The sequence below is a fragment of the Diabrotica virgifera genome, chromosome 1, assembly GCF_917563875.1.
Source record: "Diabrotica virgifera virgifera chromosome 1, PGI_DIABVI_V3a".
Classification (NCBI taxonomy): Eukaryota; Metazoa; Arthropoda; class Insecta; order Coleoptera; family Chrysomelidae; genus Diabrotica; species Diabrotica virgifera.
Window position 1 is genome coordinate 153,961,274 of NC_065443.1, and position 21,897 is coordinate 153,983,170.

The 21,897-nt window shown below is 33.2% G+C and overlaps 1 protein-coding gene across 1 annotated transcript in view; it reads left to right on the top strand.

Moving 5' to 3' along the window:
• The window catches only part of LOC114325659 (nuclear pore complex protein Nup154), a 110,964-nt gene that overhangs the window by 2,611 nt on the left and 86,456 nt on the right, over positions 1-21,897 (top strand). The window contains exons 2-3 of the mRNA XM_028273775.2: positions 2,470-2,642; positions 13,455-13,726. Of these exons, the coding sequence (XP_028129576.1) occupies positions 2,470-2,642; positions 13,455-13,726 (445 nt within the window). The remainder of the gene's footprint in view (positions 1-2,469; positions 2,643-13,454; positions 13,727-21,897) is intronic.

Sequence of the window (21,897 nt, forward strand, 5' to 3'; positions counted from 1 at the left end):
ATGAGCTAGCACATTACCCACATTCTCATTTAACCCTTATCCGGGCAAGGTGGGTCCAACGGGCCCGAGACGCCAATTCTTTTATCATAAACTGATAAAAAAAATTTTATTGAATTTTATGCATCACTGAATTTGTTTAGAAGTATGTTTCCTTCAACATAGTCATGAGCTATTTAAAATATTCATTATCATTTTTGAAATTATTGCGTCGAAAGAATTTTGCCAAGTAAAGGGGCAACATGGGCCCGTCGGACCCTATTTGTATTTAGATAGATATTTATTCATTTAAATAGGTTACCCTAATATACAATCAATGTAGAGAATAGATATTACAAATAATTTACAAAATCGAATATAACTAAGCAACATCAAATGAAATTGAAACAAACTTTCAATAAATTTTACAACATATAATACCATACAATACCCACCCATAAAATTAACATAATAAAGTATTACATCACTTGTTTCTAATATACAGCTTAAGTTTGGTTTTAAAAGATTTTAGTGACATCATATTTTTTAATTCACCCGGTAGAGCGTTAAACTCATTAAAACCCCTGAATACTAATGAATTCATCGTCATTCTATAATTTGTTTTTGCTATGTAAATATTCCCCATATTTCTTGTAGAATAATCATGCACATTTTTATTGTACACTATAAACTGCTTAAAAGTCTAAGTAAAGCTTATACCTAAAGTCTAAGTCTTTGTTACAGAAATTAAACTGGCAGTCAGGTATTGTTTTTGTGGATTATCTAAACGACTTTTATGATTCCAGAAATCCAATAATAAAGTCTAAACATGTAAAAACAATGTAAACATCTCTTTGGTGTGAACATCAAAGATATGCTTACAATAGGTGTTATACCTATTCTAAATGAATTTTAAAAACTGATAATTATTGTTGGAATGCAATAATATTGTTAGGTAGGTACCTATACATATTTTGAAATAAATAATGCATCTGCTATCAGTCGCTTGATATCGATGTTAGTGTGGACAACTAAGCTCCTAAAATTATATTGAATTACAGTGAAAGTAGATAGTGCTAATAAAATGTCCCGAAAACAATTATCAGCTGCAGAACTGCAACATATTGCAAATAATTTATGGGATTCCTATGATAAAGAATCTCCTGAAGTAGGTGGCATTGAAAGTGACTCTGAAATTAAAAATCATCTTTCGGAAGCAAGTGAAGAGGATGATCAGCAAGTAGTATTGAGTGATAATGAAGAAGAATGTGTAGCTACAAGTTCCCAGATTTCAGAGTGTGTAATTTTTGAAACTAAGGATGGAATTAACTGGAAGAGTTAACCACAACCGACAGGACATATGCGATACTGCGACATAATAAAAAGCAAAGTGCACAAAGTAATGTTAGTCCCTGGTCAAAGTGTAGATGATCCTGTTGATTCCTTTTGTTTGTTTGTGGATGAAAAAATTGTGAACGAAATAGTGAAGTATACAAATAAGGAAACCTAAGAAGTCCTGGGGATAGGGAACTGGAAATATTGTGACTCTACAGAGCTATATGCCTCTATTGGACTACTACTAACTTCAGGACACATGAGTGCCAACATCCATAATGTAGATATACTTTGGAGTAAGTTTTATGGGCCTACTATATTTAAAGCTACCATGGGGTTAAAACGATTCAAAAATTTGCTAAGATTTGTTCGATTTGACGATAAGGACACGAGGTCTGAACGAAGAAGCGACAAATTAGCAGCAATATGTGGATGTGTGGAATCAAGTCAACCAAAACTTTCAGAAATACTATTTACAAGGAAAACATATAACGGTAGATGAGCAACTTGTTCAGTATCGAGGTAGTCTTTATTTGGCTCCAAATGTTTATTACTTGTGAATAAATATTTTTTCTACAAAAGTTTTCTTGCATTTCATTATTTTGTGCAAATCCTTCAGATAGATCGCACCCTCGAGGTAGACCGCATACTATTATAGTAGCACCTTTTTTAACCTAGATAATTTAAATTTAACTTTAATAAAAAATCAAAAAAGAATATAAGAAATATATGGGTAAATATGAATAGTACATTCAAGAACAGTAGTGGGCCCAACGGACCCGAGTTGCCTGGTTACGTAAGTAAAGTGTGTTGGCCCGGATAAGGGTTAAAAGAATCATGGATTACGTCAACACGCCCAGGTGGATGATGTCAATAGTATGATATATATATACCAAAAAATCGTACTTAAGCAATAAAAATCAACCTGTTTTGGGATAGTTTCCAAAATGGCTCATTCACAAAATAATGAATTTATTCTATTTGGCTTGGCCACACTGTATGATTTGTAATGTTTATGTCTAATTTTTTTCCAAATTAATATAAACTATTGGAAAAAAAATTAATTTTTGTCCAAAATAAACAAATAAAATTACAGCATTTGTAGGATGATAGCTCAGGAAATTTTATTCTATATTAACTATTGTTTTAATATTTTAGGTGTAACTTTTACTGAGAAGCCAGGTGATACCACAGAGGAAATTCAGTTGATACCAGACCCAGTTTTTAGTTTACCAACTGATGGTGCCACTGTTACTATCATCAGTAGTACTAATGACGGAAGAATTTTTTATGGCACAAAGGAGGGAAAGCTCTTTGAAATATACTATCAGGTTAGGTTGTTATGTAATATTTATACTAAAATAGAGAGATATAACAAATCCATCAAGTTTGAAAATAAAAATTTAAACTGAGAAAAAAAGTCAAAGCGTACACAATAAATAGAATTAACGCCTCAATTAATAATCTTCTAATTCATTTTAAAGTACACTGCGCATCAGAGAAAGTGGGCGGCCCACAAAATTGGTCATTTTTGATGTCTCGAATTTCCTAAACCTGTTGTCTGATTTACGTGATTTTGTTAATATGTTATAGCCTTATCCTTTAACAATATCGCTGTAATAATATTGTTGCTAAACAGGTAAATTTTCATTGTATACCGGGTGTACCAATCAAACTGTGTTTTTTTCTCAATGTTCGCAACACCCTTTGGAATATTCTATATTTATTTAAAAAGCCTTGGAGGCCTAGGGCTAAAATTACAATTGATATAATACAATAGTACAATAATATAATATAACACTATATATTACAACACTCAGGGGCGTATTTAGGGGTTGGCGAAAGAGGCGCCCGCCAAGGGCGCAAGAGTGAGGGGGCGCAAAATAAGCGGAAGAAAAACTTTTAGGAAATCCAAGATTTTAATTTTATAAACTAAGCATTTTTCATACTTTCGATGAAAAAATATGATGCCGCATTCTAGCAAAATTAAAAAGATAAGGGAATACATAAATACCGGTACGGTGTCAGTAATATTATAAAAATAATTGTAATATATAAAGGATTTTAAGCTTCAAAACTTAACTTTGACGATGTCATAAATGAATTCGCATCAATTGAAGCATGCAAAGTGAAATATTAACAATAATAAAAGATACCAGGTTAATTCAACAAAATTAAATTGACTAAAAATTTAAATTTTAAATCAAAACTTCATGAACTGTTGTAGGCTATTATTTATTATTATATATCAATATGTTTTCGCTTAAAGTAATGTAACAGAAGTGCATAGTTATGATAGTTTATGTAAGTATAAAAAAATATGTAAGTACATTTTCTCATGAATGTAACATATTCACAAATTGTGAATCACAATATTACATGTAAAGTAGTAGTGAGTAAAAGAATTTTATAAGTAAGTAAAATAAATAATGTTTCAAAAATACCTCCTTTATTGTTATTGTTTTTTGAACCCATAGCCCGATCAGGGGACACAAAATTTTACGAAAACCTCAAAAAAAATAGAGGATGGATGAAAATTTGGGAATAGGTAGTTGAAATTGTCTATTATTATATAAGAAAAAGTTTACAATTCTACATCCCCTCCATTTTACAAAAATTGGGAAATGCGGGGTGAAAAATATTTTCTCGGGGGTGAAAAAATATAATATTAAAATAAGTTCGAAATTGTATAAAATTCTAAGTAACTTTTGTTCTATAGAGTTTTTTTACTAAGTTAATACTTTTTGAGTTATTTGCGAGTGAATATGTTCATTTTTGACAAAAAAAAACATGTTTTTGGACAATTTTTCGCAGATAACTCAAAAAGTATTTTAGCGAAAAAAATATTCTCAGCAAAAATATAGCTTATAAAAAACTGAAAAAAAAATGGTGTATGCATGAGGTCTGTAGACCCAGCAGGAGCAGAGTTGTAGCTAATGAAAAGTAGGTTCTTCTTCGTCAAATTCCAAATCGACTATTTCAATTTGAAATAACCCAAACACGGAGATCTTTTCGGGGAAAATTTAGTACAACTTTTTTAAAGTGGTTAAAAAAAGGTTTATTTGTGTTTTCTAAAAAAAACTTGTAACAATAAAAGTGAGTTACGCTTAAAATATTGCTGGTCTTTTTTATTTTTTGCTAAAAAAATCGCGAAAATCATCCCCTAATTAGTTTCCCAAATAAAATTAATCGTTACCGCTTCACAAGTTTCTTTACTTATGTATTTTTTATATTATCTATAAGTTTCATTGGTTCAAAGTAAACATTTTTGAAAAAAATTGAGTTTAAAATAAAACATTTTTTTTTTATTTTGAAAAAAATTGAATTTTTTATGGAATTACCTTAAAAATTATTAGTAATACCAAAAATCTCAAAGAGTAATAAAATGTTCGTCTTGCTTTTCTGAATATTTTTGATTTTTTGTTTTCTTGCTAGACAAAAATTGGATATGCTATACCTGTTCAAAATTTGCCTAAACTCGTGATTAGTTACTCGTTTAAGCCATTTTAACTACAGCTTTTTCAAGAATAACCACTTTGAACCGATGAAACTTACAGATCATATAAATAATACATAAGCAAAGGAACTTGTCAAGTGGTAATGATAAAATTTATTTCTGATGCTAATTAGGGGGTGATTTTCGCGATTTTTTTTACCAAAAAATAAAAGGGACCAACAATATTTTGAGCGTAACTCACTGACTTTTAATGTTAGAAGTTTTTTTAGAAAACAAATATAAACCTTTTTTTAACCACTTTAAAAAAGTTCAAATTAATTTCCCCGAAAAGTGCTCCGTTTTTTGAGTTATTTCACATTGAAATATTCGATTTGAAAGTTGACGAAGAAGAACCTAATTTTCATTAGCTACAACTCTGCTTCTACTGGGTCTGTCGACCTAATGCATACACCGGTTTTTTCAATTTTTTATAATCTATATTTTTGCTATGAATATTTTTTTCAATAAAATACTTACTTTTTGAGTTATCTCCGAAAAACCGTCCAAAAACGTGTTTTTCTTTTGTTAAAAATGAACATATTCACTCGCAAATAACTCAAAAATTATTGACTTAGCGAAAAAACTCTATATAACAAAAGTTGTTTTGAATTAGTCATTTTATTCAATTCCGGTCTTATTTTGAGGGGATGTAGAATTGTAAACTTTTTCTTATACATATAATAATAGACAATTTCAACTACCTATTCCCAAATTTTCATCCTTCCTTTATTTTTTTGGGGTCAGATTGTTCTTTGATCGGGCTACCAGGCCTAATACATTTTAAAGTAGTAGTTGTAGTAATTTGCCTACAACTATTTAAAAATTGTTACATTACAGTCCTGTAAATTGTGGGTGAAATTAATGGGAGTCTCGTTTTTTTGTGGGAAGGGGGGGGGGGCGGGATCATTGAATTTCGCCAAGGGCGCCCGAATGGCAAGATACGTCCCTGACAACACTTGCATCAAGTGGGGTTGTTTCTTGTCCAATCATGCTCCTTGCCTACTAAATTGACTTATAATTCTCCTCCATTCGTCCATGTTTGTAACTCTTTCTTCTCAAACAATAACTCCCTCATTCCTGAGATCTTCCTGTACACTATCAAACTATCTTTTTCTAGGCCTTCCTTTTCTCCTTTTCGTGATTAGGCCCCGTTTTAGGATCATCTTTGGCATCCTCTTCCTTTCCATTCTCATCACATGTCCCATCTATCTCACTCTCTGTGTTTTTATGAAGTGACTGATGCCTGGTTCGTTATACAGTTCTTCTAATTCCCTATTTGTTCCTTGTACCCAACCTTCCTCCGTGTTTTCCCTCCATATATAGCTCTGAACATTTTCCTTTCCCATCTTTCCAATTTCTCCTTATTTGCTTTTTTCATTGTCCATACTTCGCTACCATACGTCACTATGGGTCTTATTACCGTTTTATGTATCCTTTACTTTGTTTTTCTCGATACATATTTGGATTTTATCAGTGGTCTTAGGCTTCCCATCTTTTTATTTCCCTTTGCTACTCTGTCATTCAGTTCCCATTCTTCCTGACTGTTTTCCTCTATAATAACCCCCAGATACGTAAAATGAACCACTCGCTCGAAATTATATTCCATTGCTTCATTAGATATGAAAGTATACTGTCCCTCTTCGTTTTGCTCTGTATTTCCGAGCATTTTAGTGTGACCAACTCCAATTCAGTCGAATCCGGGACAAGGCTAAAAAATACCTGAAATCCGGGACTTTTCAATGAAAATCTGGCCATTTTTTTTTCAGAAGACGATAATTAAAATACGGAAACGAAAAATGTCCAGTGTTTTAGTTTTTTTAGAACTACAATACCACGATATAAAATGTTTTGGATGTGGTATTACTATTACACTCTAGAAATTGTCAACTTTTTTCGTCCCACCAATTCAGTTTGATGTGAATTATTAGAAGAATAACGTATTCAAAATTTCAAAATAAAATGTTATCAAAACATTGAAAATTCGGATGGCCCGAAAGCCTTGTCCGGGACGCCGGGACACGACTTCGTAATTCAGGCCATGTCCCGGATACATCTAAACATTCCGTATATGTATTTGGAACCTAGGAGTTTTCTATTGGTTCGTTGCAGCACGCGGTCATATTTTAACCAATAGACGGCGAGGTCCCAAACGCATATACGGAATGTTATTCGGTTCCAAATTCATATACGGAATGTTAAATATTCGTACACTGAAAAAGATAAGTTTTTATTAGGGTCTGTTAAAAGGAGAATAATTTTAAAATACCTGTTACTGTATTATTAAATATAAATAAAACAATTATAGTATTTGGAATGTTATTTGGTGCGAAATTCATAAACGGTATGTTAAATGTTCGTAGAACAAAAAGACGATTTTTATTAAAGCCAGTTAAAATGAGACTGGTTTTTAATAGTATATTATGCAACGAGCATTTAATGATGGTCATTATGAAGCGAGTATAAGGGATACGAAACGAGCCGAGTAGAGGCGAGTTTCGTATAGAGTACAAGCTTCATAATGATAATTAAATGCAAGTTGTTTACACGATTTTTTCTATGATCATTCACAAAAAAATATATTCAAATTTATTAATTTTGTAACGCAAACAAATTAAGTAGTTTGTCAGTCTGACAGTTTGTTTACATATTGAGAACTGTCAAAGAGTGTGTATTTGATTCGCCATTGGTTACTGCGCGTGTGCCACCTTTATCGCGAATGTCATATCGCGATTCTATTGGTTAAAAATCTGTATCCTAATGAAAATATGTATCATAATGAAGTTCATTATGATACAGGTACTGACATCATAATTGATGTATTATAGTATGAGAATAGAAAAATTATTGTTAATGTATTATTAAAGATCCACAAGGAAAAAGGTTTTCCTGTAGTTGGCTGTATACCATATAATACAAAAAGACGAATAAAGTCCTTTATAAAAAGTCTATATTTAAATCCCTAAAAAAAGGGCTACATCACAGAACTAGTTTTAGATTGATTGACCAATCATCATCGATGCTTTTCTAAAATGAATATAACCTGATAAAATGATGCAAAGGTTTTAAAATTTTGCCTACGTTTAAAAAAAGTCGTAGGTTATACCTTCTCACGTGTCCTTACCATGCTACCCACCAAAACATAATATTACAAATTTTATTTACATATATTACATAATTACAAATATTTTGGTGGTTAGCATGTAAGATCACGTGAGTATAACATACAACTTTTTTAACCGTAGTCAAAATTTTAAAACCTTTGCACCATTTTATAAGGTTATATTCATTTTAGGAAAGCACTGATGATGATTGGTCAACCAATCGAAAACTAGTTCTGTGATGTAGCCCTTTTTAGGGATTTTAAATATAGACCTTTTATAAAGGACTTTATTCGTTTTTTTTATTATATTGTATACAGAAAACTACAGGAAAACATTTTTCCTTATGGATCTTTAATAATACATTAACAATAATTTTTCTATTCTCATATTATAATATATCAATTATGATGTCACTACCTGTATCATAATGAACTTCATTATGATACAGATTTTCAATATGATACAGATTTTTAACCAATAGAATCGCGATATGACATTCGCGATAAAGGTGGCACACGCGCAGTAACCAATGGCGAGTCAAATATATACGCTTTGACAGTTCTCAATATGTAAACAAACTGTCAGACTGACAAACTACTTAATTTGTTTGCGTTACAAAATTATTAAAGTTGAATATATTTTTTTTGGGAACGATCATAGAAAAATTCGTGTATACAACTTGCATTTATTTATCATTATGAAGCTCGTACTCTATACGAAGCTCGCCGCTAGGCGGCTCGTTTCGTATCCCTTATACTCGCTTCATAATGACCATCATTAAATGCTCGTTGTATAATATACTATTAAAAACCAGTCTCATTTTAACTGGCTTTAATAAAAATCGTCTTTTTGTTCTACGAATATTTAACATACTTACCATATATGAATTTCACACCAAATAACATTCCAAATATTATAATTGTTTTATTTTTATTTAATAATACAGTAACAAGTATTTTAAAATTAATCTCCTTTTAACAGACTCTAATAAAAACTTATTTTTTTTTTGGTGTACGAATATTTAACATTCCGTATATGAATTTGGAACTGAATAACATTCCGTATATGCGTTTGGGACCTCGCCGCCTATTGGTTAAAATATGACCGCGTGCTGCAACGAACCAATAGAAAACTCCTAGGTTCCAAATACATATACGGAATGTTTAGATGCGTCCCAGATTTTTCGGACTAGTTGGTCACACTAATGTATTTTGACTTTTCCTGGTTTATTTCTAAATCAAAATATCTTGCCTCCTTTTCTAATCTTTTCATAACGTTTTTAATTATTTTCTTGTTTTCGCTAAAACAGTAAGATCATCAGCGAAGGCCAAACATTGATGCTTATTATTAAAGATGGATCCAGTCGTTTTCGCTCGGTTATTTCTGATTATTGTTTCCAATATTAAGTTGAAAAACATCGTGGATAACGGATCTCGTTGTCTAAGCCCTCTGTTCACTTCAAATTGCTCTGATGAGAAACCTCTCCATACTACATATCCAAAGTCATTCTTACTAACCTAATCAGTTTTGCGGGTATACCCAAAGAGCTTAGTGATTCATACATTTTATTCCTTCCTATCCTATCATAGGCTTGTTTAAAATCTAGGAACAACGCATGAAGGGATACTTTATGTTCATAGCAGGTAGTTTGGATTTCTTTTAGTGTGAAAATCTGATCTGTCACTGATCTATTAACTCTAAAACCGGCCTAAATGCACCTAGTTTATCTTCAGCAAAACTGTTTAGTCTCTCTCTTAGCATCCTGGCTAATATCTTGTAACAAGTATCTAACAGAGCAACACCTCTGTAATTTTCACATGCCAATCTATCTCCCTTTTTGTATATGGGGCATAATAGAGCTTGGGTCCAATCTTTGGGCATATTTTCCTCTTCCCATCCCAAGTAGCACAATAAAAACATTTTAGTTTTATTTAAGGTTTATAAAGGTTTTATTGTGGTAACTAAGAAGATAATGGTTTTAAAGTTACCTTGCAGATATACTGCCAGAACTTTAAAACTGTTAAGCATTTGTCACTAGTTTTAAAGTATCTAATAAGAGTATCAAATAAGACTAATTAACCTTAATAGATAATTTGTCTTAGTGTAGTTTTAAAATGGTTTATTCTCAGTTCACTTTAAAACTAATCAGTTTTATGAAGAACTTCCGGACTGTTTGGTTTTATTAGATTCTACTTTGTTACCTTTTAGTTTTATTGCAGTTTTAAAGATTCTCCTAATATGACTAATAAAACCTATTATTAAAACTACTTGACCTCAAGACTATTATGTCAGTAAAACATATGCCTTAAAACTATTTTTTTAGTTTTCTTTAAAGTTGCTTTCTTAAAAGCAATTAGCAGGCTATATTAAAACCAAACGCTCTTAACTGAATCAATGTGGTTATCGTAAGGACTAAACTATGCATTTTGTTAGAAACAATAAAACTAATCTCGTCCCCTCTTCTTTCATGTCCGAAATGGTCGGTCATTTGTTTTAAAGAAAACAGTGGTGTAGTGTGATGTAAAAAGTGGAAGTACGTTTAGTATGGAAGAAATAAGTCGCAAGTACTTAAAATATAAACGAACTGGTCATTTTAAAAGAAAAATACAACACACAGAGCACTACGACGCCTTGATTTTAGGTTAGATTCGCATTAAAACCGAGTGGCACTATTGACAGCAACATTAAAACTAAAGGGTTTTAATTACAAGGCAACCTTGCTTTTATGTAGGATATATGCTCCTAGAAAGGTATAAAATAAAACCATTTGATCTTAACAATTCTCTGTCGATAGACCAAATAGTTATATTTGGATTTCGGCCATATTGCTTTCTGGAGATGCTGAAAGCCATGATAGGTTACAATATAAGGCTTACATAAAAATTATAAATAAACGACTTAGAGACATAAATTCGATTTATTTTAACATTAAAACATTAAAATTGTAGATAAAATTATTTTTCTTTCAAATTAATATTTTTCGGATTTAATTTTTTTTATTTTTTAATCGCCAAAAGTGAGAAATGTTAGGGCGCGTGAGTTATTTAGACCTATTTTTGTTAACATTATCAATAATGTTGGACGCGCAAGTGTTTTTGTATCTTGACAGTCCGAAATAGCCAAGTACTTTTTATTATTTTATGGTTACAAATACGTATCTACCTATCATAACATATGTAAAAATTTGTTGGCCTATATGGAGTATATGGGTTTAAAGAATCATTTAATATGGTAAATTGTCTTTAAAAGTCTCCATTTAAAAAACCTTTTTAAGTTTGTTATAAAACTGCCTGCACTTAAAGTGTCTTTTAACATGGTTTTAAAAGCACCTTCACAGCAGCTTTAAAACTAGTTGTTTAAAAAAACAAAGTTTTAAGAAGGTTTTTATTTGTGGTTTTATTGACCTCTTTCAGAGTGGGTCCTTTTATGCTGAAAGCGGTTTTATTGCAACCTTAAGGTTTACTTAAGAACCAAATGGTTTTAATTTTAGTTTTATTCTACAGTTTTAAAGCATCCTTAAAAGACTTAATAAACCCGTTCGGTGCTACTTGGGATATCCTCTTCATAAGGCTATACATCCTTTTTTGTAATTCTTCTCCTCCATTCTTTATCATTTCCGCCACTATTTCGTTTTCTCCTGGTCTTTTGATATTTTTTAGCTCATTGATTATATGTACTTTTAATTTCTCCTTCACTAGGCAATTCTATTATTATGCCATCATCCTCTATCTATAAGGAAATTTTCATTCTCATCTGTATTTTCCCCGTGGAATATTCTCTAGCATTTATAAAATACTGAAATTAAAACCGAACTATATCCTGAAGTTTTCTTAACATTCTCTTTTTTGATTCATTCGCTTATGTTGGACAATAAAAAAATTAGGTACTTTAACAACTAGCCATGTTCTTCATCAGTACAGGGTGTTTCTAAATAAGTGCGACAAACTTTAAGGGGTAATTCTGCATGAAAAAATAATGACGGTTTGTTTTATAAACATTTGTCTACAAAGGCTTCGTTTCCGAGATACGGGATGTTTAATTTCTTCTTACAAACTGGCGATTTATTTATTGCTTTAAAACCGGTTGAGATATGCAAATGAAATTTGGTAGGTTTTAAGAGGTAGTTTTTTTTATATTACATATTTTAATTTACAATCTACGTCATCGAAGCTATAAGTAAATAGTTTGAATGTTAAATGCATGAGGGAGAAGCTGTCCTGTGGCAACCCTCCTATTATATTTTTTACATTAGATCATAATATATTTAATTTATTAAATCTGTTGGCGATAGTTTCTTCAGTCGTCTTGCGAATTCGGGAGGAGCGTTTAGCAGTCTTGCTTCATAATTTGGATGACTTCTCAGTCCATCAAGGTAGCTCTTTGTGATCCTTTGAATTTCTTCCTCTACCAAAGGTGTAGCTGAGTCCTCGTGTAGGGTTTTATTGCTTACATACCAGGGCGTGTTGAATATCATTCTCAATATTTTGGATTAGACTCTTTGTATTATGACGAGGTAGTTATTGCTTATTTTTTGACATACAATTAAGAATTTTATATTCACCATTGGCGTGCATACGGTTAATATGAGCCGTATGCGCGCCAATGGAGAATATAAAATTCTTAATTGCATGTCAAAAAATGCGCAATAACTATCTCTTAAAACCTACCAAATTTCATTTGCATATCTCAACCGGTTTTAGAGCAATAAATAAATCGTCAGTTTGTTAGAAAAAATTCAGCATCCCGTATCTCGGAAACGAAGCATTTGCGGACATATGTTTATAAAGCAAATAGTCTTTATTTTTTCATGCAGTTAAAACCCTTAAAGTTTGCCGCACTTATATAGAAACACCCTGTACTGATGAAGAACATGGCTAGTTTTTAAAGTACCTAACTTTTTATTATCTAACATAAGCGAATGACTAAAAAAAAAATGTTAAGAAAACCTGAGGCTATAGTTGGGTTTTAATTTCAGTATTTTATACATGCTAGAATATTCCACAGGGTGTTGCGAACTTTGAGAAAAACACAGTTTGATTAGTCCACCCTGTATACAATGAAAATTTACCTGTTTAGCAACAAATTTATTTATGTAACTAACAAAATTTATTACAGAACTAAAACTAACGAGTAGGTACAGTAGAACTGTCAACTGTCAAATATAATTCAAATTATTAATGTAAACATTGTTAAATCAAAATAACAATTTACTGTTTTTTTCCATTCTGCAAAATACAGTGTTCTATAAATAAACGTTAAAATGTATAGGTAGATACCTGCGTAATAGATAATGGAATATTGTATAGGGCGTCAATAACTTATTTCATCAATGACATACCATGACATCACTTTTACTTTTCCTCCCTAGGGAGGAAAAGTACTTTTACTCTCTAGGGAGGAAAAGTACTTTCACTCCCACTCTAGGGAGGAAAAGAACGACTTTGCTCCCTACAATCAGGTCCGGAAGGTATACTTTCGGTAGAGGTAGGTGGAAAAATTTGTTTCTTGTTTCTTGTATCTTTGTAACACATAAATCATTTTTTTAGGCTGAAAGTGGTTGGTTTGGGCAAAGATGTAAAAAGGTAAACTTGTCTACAAGTACCCTATCTTTTCTAGTTCCTTCATTTTTAAATGCTGCTCTTAGCGAAGAAGATGGAATTTGTCAGATTTCAATAGATGAGAGTCGGCATATATTGTACACCTTAACAGAAAAAGGAACTATAGAAGTTTGTGATTTGGGCGAAAGAGGAAATACATTTTCAAGGATAGCAAAATTGGGCCAAAATACTCTAGTAAATCAAGCTATGAATACTGTCAAGTAAGAAATAAATTTTGTCTATTGCTAATGTTATTATGCAGGCCACACATTACTGAAGAGAATAGAATATCTTCACTTTAGCGTGGAATTCTGCAGAAAAGTTTATTTGTATATGAGTCAGTTATTACTAAAAGTAGAATCACATGTATGATGCCTGGCTTTAAACAAAAGCACACATGTGATATGCTTTTGTGGAATATTCGAATTGTTTTTTTAAGTTCGTTTTTGTGTTTAGGCATTAAGCTTTTATTATGTATGTTATGTGTTTGTGTCTGTAGGACTGTGGTTGGAAATATTCAAATTAAACTAGGCAAACATAATCAAACGGCAGAAATAACTAGAAGAATCCTAATGACTTGGGCAGCAGTAGCAAGACTCAGTGATGTGTTGAAAAACAAAAAGATACCAATAAATCTAAAGAAAAGGGTATTCAACAGTTGTATTCTACCAGTTGCCTTCGAACGTGCTATGTTGGGAGTATCTCTGAGAGAACATAAATATACGAAACAAGGACAAGCAAAGCAAGGCAAAACAACGACAGGTCGACAGGTAGTAGAGGAAGATCACAAAAACAATGGCTAGACGACATCAAAGCAAAAGTGGGGAGAAACTGGCACCAAATAGCACAAAACAGAGAAAAGTGGAGAACTCATGGGGAGGCCCAGGTCTAGGGGTGGATCCAAACAAGCTGAAGAAGAAGAATACCATCATTGGGTTATAAGCTTTCATTCGACATCTGATTTGTCATTCTATCTGTTATTATAACGAAGGAGTTGTATTTATGGACGGACAAATATACAGGCATGAAACCGAAAGTATATATTTGGTCTCGTCTTGCAAGGTGCGTCGAATAATATATTGTTTGTACTATTTTGGCGAATTTAAAACAGTACTTCCGGTTGCAACTCTGGAACCGAAAGTTCGAGGTCAAATTGCTTACCTTTATTACCATTTTTGAGTTATTAGCTTTCATTCGACACCTCATTTGCTATTCTATCTGTTCTAATAACGGAGGAGTTGTGTTTACGGACGTACAAACAAACATTAGGGCAGTCAATGAGGGTATTTGGCTCCGAATTCCATCCTTCTACATCGATTTACTTGATATTTTCACAGTAAGTAGGGAATAGCTCATGAAACAAAGTCTACCCTATGCCGATGTGCGCTTTTATGAACCACTTCTTAGAAGTGAAAAATGTTTTGGTTAAAATAGCTACGGAAGAGGCTAGAGAACCTAATTTTAAGCAAAAACGGTTCTATAATTATTTTTTGAAAACTCAATATTTGTTAATGTTGTTCTGAAGCTATTTCCTTGTGGCATTTTTATGATTAATTATTTATATGGGAAATAAGCCACAATTAAAATGAAAAAAATAATTTTATTAACGTTTCGACGCCCAAATCGGGTGCCGTTGTCAAAATACAAAATATTACTAAATAAACAAAAATGTTGTTGCTAAGCAAAAAATTAAGTCAGATTAAATAAATTATTAGAAGAATTTTTTTGCTTAGCAACAACATTTTTGTTTATTTAGTAATATTTTGTATTTTGACAACGGCACCCGATTTGGGCGTCGAAACGTTAATAAAATTATTTTTTTCATTTTAATTGTGGCTTATTTCCCATATAAATAATTAATCAATATTTGTTGAGTTATTCGTGGTTGAAATTGGCCATTTTCATTGAAAAATGTCGCCTTTTCGGACGGATTTTTGTGAATACCTTAAAAACTATGCATCTAACAAAAAAACTATATAAGATATAAGATGAAGTTTTCGATCCCAATAGCATTATTAATAATATTTAGAAAATATTAAAATATTACTAAAAGATTTTTAAATCGAAAACTTATTGGTCCATTTCCTTGGTAACACCTCCAAGGCTTCTAAAATTTGCAAGCCAAATGGATGCTGAAGCGAAGAAGACAAGAGGGAATTCAAAAAACGTACAATTCACGACCCCGTCTGTTCAGCTGGTAAATTCCAACAGAAAATGGACCTAGTTACTCGAAGGAGTAAAGACCAATATAAAAATAAAATAAAAATTTTATTTTTAATTCAGTTGCAATGCGAAGGCAAAACAATCCTACTTTTCAATTAGAATACGGAGCGCAGTCCAGTCCCTTGAATCGCGATTTTCGGCTCTTATTGGAGCCTCATCGGAAAGAACGTAGGCTTTTTCTCCATATCCCAATTGATCCGTACTGAGAGGTTTTCCCACCCATTGCAACTGAAGTGAAAATATTAGGTGACTAGCGTCATCTGGCAATTAAAAGATGAAGTTTTCGATCCCAATAGCATTATTAATAATATTTAGAAAATATTAAAATATTACTAAAAGATTTTTAAATCGAAAACTTATTGGTCCATTTCCTTGGTAACACCTCCAAGGCTTCTAAAATTTGCAAGCCAAATGGATGCTGAAGCGAAGAAGACAAGAGGGAATTCAAAAAACGTACAATTCACGACCCCGTCTGTTCAGCTGGTAAATTCCAACAGAAAATGGACCTAGTTACTCGAAGGAGTAAAGACCAATATAAAAATAAAATAAAAATTTTATTTTTAATTCAGTTGCAATGCGAAGGCAAAACAATCCTACTTTTCAATTAGAATACGGAGCGCAGTCCAGTCCCTTGAATCGCGATTTTCGGCTCTTATTGGAGCCTCATCGGAAAGAACGTAGGCTTGTTCTCCATATCCCAATTGATCCGTACTGAGAGGTTTTCCCACCCATTGCAACTGAAGTGAAAATATTAGGTGACTAGCGTCATCTGGCAATTAAAAGATGAAGTTTTCGATCCCAATAGCATTATTAATAATATTTAGAAAATATTAAAATATTACTAAAAGATTTTTAAATCGAAAACTTATTGGTCCATTTCCTTGGTAACACCTCCAAGGCTTCTAAAATTTGCAAGCCAAATGGATGCTGAAGCGAAGAAGACAAGAGGGAATTCAAAAAACTTACAATTCACGACCCCGTCTGTTCAGCTGGTAAATTCCAACAGAAAATGGACCTAGTTACTCGAAGGAGTAAAGACCAATATAAAAATAAAATAAAAATTTTATTTTTAATTCAGTTGCAATGCGAAGGCAAAACAATCCTACTTTTCAATTAGAGTACGGAGCGCAGTCCAGTCCCTTGAATCGCGATTTTCGGCTCGTATTGGAGCCTCATCGGAAAGAACGTAGGCTTGTTTTCCATATCCCAATTGATCCGTACTGAGAGGTTTTCCCACCATTTTTTAATATTTTCTAAATATTATTAATAATGCTATTGGGATCGAAAACTTCATCTTTTAATTGCCAGATGACGCTAGTCACCTAATATTTTCACTTCAGTTGCAATGGGTGGGAAAACCTCTCAGTACGGATCAATTGGGATATGGAGAACAAGCCTACGTTCTTTCCGATGAGGCTCCAATAAGAGCCGAAAATCGCGATTCAAGGGACTGGACAGGTCCATGTCACCAGCCCCCCCTTTTTCGATTTGAGGGTCGAAAAAAAGATCATTCGTTTGTATTGCGTTAGTACTGGATTGTATCACCCTTCATTCGTTTGTACTGCCCCCACCCTTTTAAATCTGCCTGGAGGGGCTGGTGACATGCCATCCCTCCCTTTTTCGATTTGAGGGTCGAAAAAAAGCTCATTCGTTTGTATTGCGTTAGTACTGGATTGTATCACCTTTCATTCGTTTGTACTCCCCCCACCCTTTTAAATCTGCCTGGAGGGGCTGGTGACATGCCACCCCCCCTTTTTTGATCTGGGGGTCCGGGATGGGTATGTTCGTTTGTACTGCGTTAGTATCGGATTGTATCGCCTTTATTTTGTTTGTACCCCTCTAACCCGTCTAGATTGGCCTGGGGGGGCCAGTGACATGCTACCCCTCTACTCTGCAGTTATTGCCATCTAACGTCGAAAATAGGCTCTTTCGTTTGTACTGCGTTAGTACTGGATTGTATCATCCTTCATTCGTTTGTACTGCCCCCACCCTTTTAAATCTCCCTGGAGGGGCTGGTGACATGCTATCCCCCCCTTTTTCGATCTGGTGGTCCGGGATGGGTATGTTCGTTTGTATTGCGTTAGTATCGGATTGTACCGCTCTTATTTTGTTTGTACCACCCCCACCCGTCTAGATTGGTCTGGGGGGGCCAGCGACATGCTACCACTCTACTCTGCACTATTTGCCATCTGACGTCGAAAATAGGCTATTTCGTTTGTACTGCGTTAGTACTGGATTGTATCACCCTTCATTCGTTTGTATTGCCCTCACCCTTTTAAATCTGCCTGGATGGGCTGGTGACATGCTATCCCCTCCTTTTTGGATCTCGGGGTCCAGAATGGGTATGTTCGTTTGTACTGCGTTAGTATCGGATTGTATCGCCCTTATTTTGTTTGTACTGCCCCCACCCTCTTAAATCTGTCTGGAGGGGCTGGTGACAGGCTATCCCCCCTTTTTCCATCTGGGGGTCCGGGATGGGTATGTTCGTTTGTATTGCGTTAGTATCGGATTGTATCGCCCTTATTTTGTTTGTACTGCCCCCACCCGTCTAGATTGGCCTGGGGGGGCCAGTGACATGCTACCCTCTACTCTGCACTTTTTGTCTTCTGAATGTCGAAAATAGGCTATTTCGTTTGTACTACGTTAGTACTGGATTGTATCACCCCCATTCTTTTGTACTGCCTCCACCCTTTTAAATCTGACTGGAGGGGCTGGTGCCATGCCATCCCCCCTTTTTCGATATGGGGGTCCGGGATGGGTATGTTCGTTTGTACTACGTTAGTATCGGATTGTATCTCCCTTATTTTGTTTGTACCGCCCCCACCCGTCTAGATTGGCCTGGGGGGCCAGTGACATGCTACCCCTCTATCATGCATTCTGTGCCATCTGAATGTCAAAAATAGGCTACTTCGTTTGTACTGCGTTAGTACTGGATTGTACCGCCCTTATTTTGTTTGTACTACCCCTACCCTTCTACATTTAAAACAGAAAAGGATTAGTGCTAGGAGTAAAGACACAAACTCAGCCAAACCTTGCACATAGTAACACCGCGGGTGTAAAATTTGGTAAATTCGTCAAAAATGAAACGAATTAAATTTTGAAACTGAAAAACAGGCTTGCAAGCCACTCTCCACTCTCCATGGGGAATGGAAATTTACCCCCTCAGATGGATTTCGGAGTTGTAGCGATTTGAAAAATGGTACATGTATTTGTTGGAGATATTTTGAACACCATTTTCAATCAGAAATCAGAGCACCGACCTTGTCTTTTCCTACTAGGAAGAAATTTATCCATCCCTTCAATAAATTTTACAGTTTTACAAGCTATCGATATGAAAATCAAAGATCTCATGCGGCGCATTCCGAAATGCACTCTTCGTTGTACAATTTCAACCTCTCTGGATAACTGATAAACTGAAACATACATACGGCAGAATTCATTGAAATCGAAAATTATTAAAAGTATTTGGAACATTAAATGAAAAATTCCCACAATCAATATCTTTCTTACCATCTAATGTCAGAGACCAGATAACAATAATTGCCGCTGCTATGTTATGCTAATTTGTTTTCTAGAAAGGTTTGTATTGTTCGTTTATGACTGCAATAAGAATCAGAATTTCCGTATTTTATTTGTAAAATAAATATAGTGTCAAAAACTTGCTTATACATTTGACGCACTGTCCGTCAACGTGTTAATTGACTCTACAGATTCAGTGCCAAAATGAGACATTTTTATAGAAAAATATTTGCAAGTATATTAAATGCCAAACTGACCTATTAAATAAACAATGACATTGCAACTTTCGATTTCTACTATGGAATTATCGCTGTATAGACCACGGCGGATCTGTTTTGAGGTGGATGTGAGAGGTGGCATTCCGATTTTTGCAGATAAAATTAGGTGACAACTTCAGTAATTATAATGGACTTATGATCCTTCTCAAATATGTTTGGAATATTATTAAAAAAATTTAAATATTTAAAAATTTCGAAAAACATCGATTTTTTTCAACTTTCATTGCTTGTAACTTAAAAACGATTCATTTTGGAACAAAGTCATAGGGAAATAAAATAAAGATAATTGAATTTTGTATGATATACGACACGACTGGTATAAAATATCTTAAATGATTATCCTTTCTGCAAAATAGCAATAAATACAAAATAAGAGGGCAAAATAAGCCTCTTTTTATTCAATGTTTTTCAACCACTTTGGTTGCACTTAGAACCTTCGTATTTTACTTAGAAAATTCTTACAAAATACTTAATCCGTCCACCAAATTTCATTAAAATCGACATAATAGATTTTGCATAATAATTTTGCAATCTAAATTTTTTTAGAAAAAGTTCAAATTTTTTAAAAACTTTCTGAACAAAAAGTAGAGTACAGTACAACCTGCCATATCCGGACCTGTCATATCCGGACCTCCCCATATCCGGACGGTTCTGCCGTCCGCATCTACCGAAATATACGAAAAAAGCAGTCCTGCTGTTGGACAACACACCATCTCATCTCGACACAAAAGAACTAAAAGATGGCGAAATAATGTATTATAGAATCTATAAAACAGGTCTATCGACGAAGGTTATTGACGGCGTTGATTACTGGAATGTATGAAGGAGAAAACGTTTTAGAGACTATAAAAGAAGTGGTCTTGATTGATATACGGATTTTTTCATATCCGGATCGGTCTGTCGCCACATTGATCCGGATATGGCAGGTTTTACTGCAGTAGTAGTTTCTGTTAGAAGTTTGCTAATTTTTTTACATATCGAGAGGTACTTTACCAATCCAATACACTTTACAAAATTAAAATCGGATTATTTAAGCGGCCTCAGCACTGTTTTAAGGATATAAACAATTTTTTTGCTTATAAACAAATATAGTGAGGACGTTTGAGTTGGAATAAATTCATTTTCTCGAGAATGGGCAACTCTGGAGATAAATCCCTAAACAGTTCGATTTTTATATTTAAAATATAATTTTTGGGATATCTATCATACTACTAACGTCATCCATCTGGGTGTGATGACGTAATCGATGATTTTTTTAAATGAAAATGTGGGTCGTGTGCTAGCTTATTTGAAAGATTATTCAATTCTCTATTTATTACATAATTGTTTATACAGGGTGCCCAAATTTTTTTTTTAATTAATTGAGACAAACAGAAGAAAGTATTTAATTTAGTTAATTCGAGATACATTTTACTGTTGTCCTAAAACAGAAAAAAATGTTTATTTGATAAATAACAGAAAAATGAATTTATTCGTATTTATTAACTCAAACGTCCTCACTGTATTTGTTTATAAGCCAAAAAATTGTGTATAACTTTAAAACATTGCTGAGGCCGATTAAATAAACCAACTTAAGTTCTGTAAAGTGTATTAGATAGGTAGGGCGTATCTTTATATGTAAAAAAATTAGCAAACTTCTAAATAACGGTCTACTTTTTGTTCAAAAAGTTTATAAAAATTTTTAACTTTTTTAAAAAAATTTAGATTGCAAAATTATTATGCAAAATCTATTAAGTGTATTTTATAGTCGTATATCATAAAAAATTCAATTACCTTTATTTTATTTCCCTACGACTTTGTTCCAAAATGAATCGTTTTAAAAACGATTGAAAAGTTGAAAAAAATCGATGTTTTTCGAAATTTTTAAATATTTGAATGTTTTTATTAATGTTCCGGACATATTAGAGAAAGAACATAAGCCAATTATAATTACTGAAGTTGTCACCTAATTTTATCTGCAAAAATCGGAATGCCACCTCTCACATCCACTTCAAAACAGATCCGCCCTGGTCTATACAGCGATAATTCCATAGTAAAAAAATGAAAATTTATTTTAATAAATTTTATTTAATAGGTCAGTTTGGCATTTCATATATGTATTTGCAAATATTTTTCTATAAAAATGTCTCGTTTTGGCACTGAGTCAATTAACACGTTGACGGACAGTGCGTCAAATGTATAAGCAAGTTTTTGACACTATATTTATTTTGCAAATGAAATACGGAAATTCTGAATCTCATTGCAGTCATAAATGAACAATACAAACCTTTCTAGAAAACAAATTACCATAACATAGCAACGGCAATTATTGTTATCTGGTCTCTCGCATTAGATGGTAGGAAAGACATTGATTGTGGGAATTTTGCATTTAA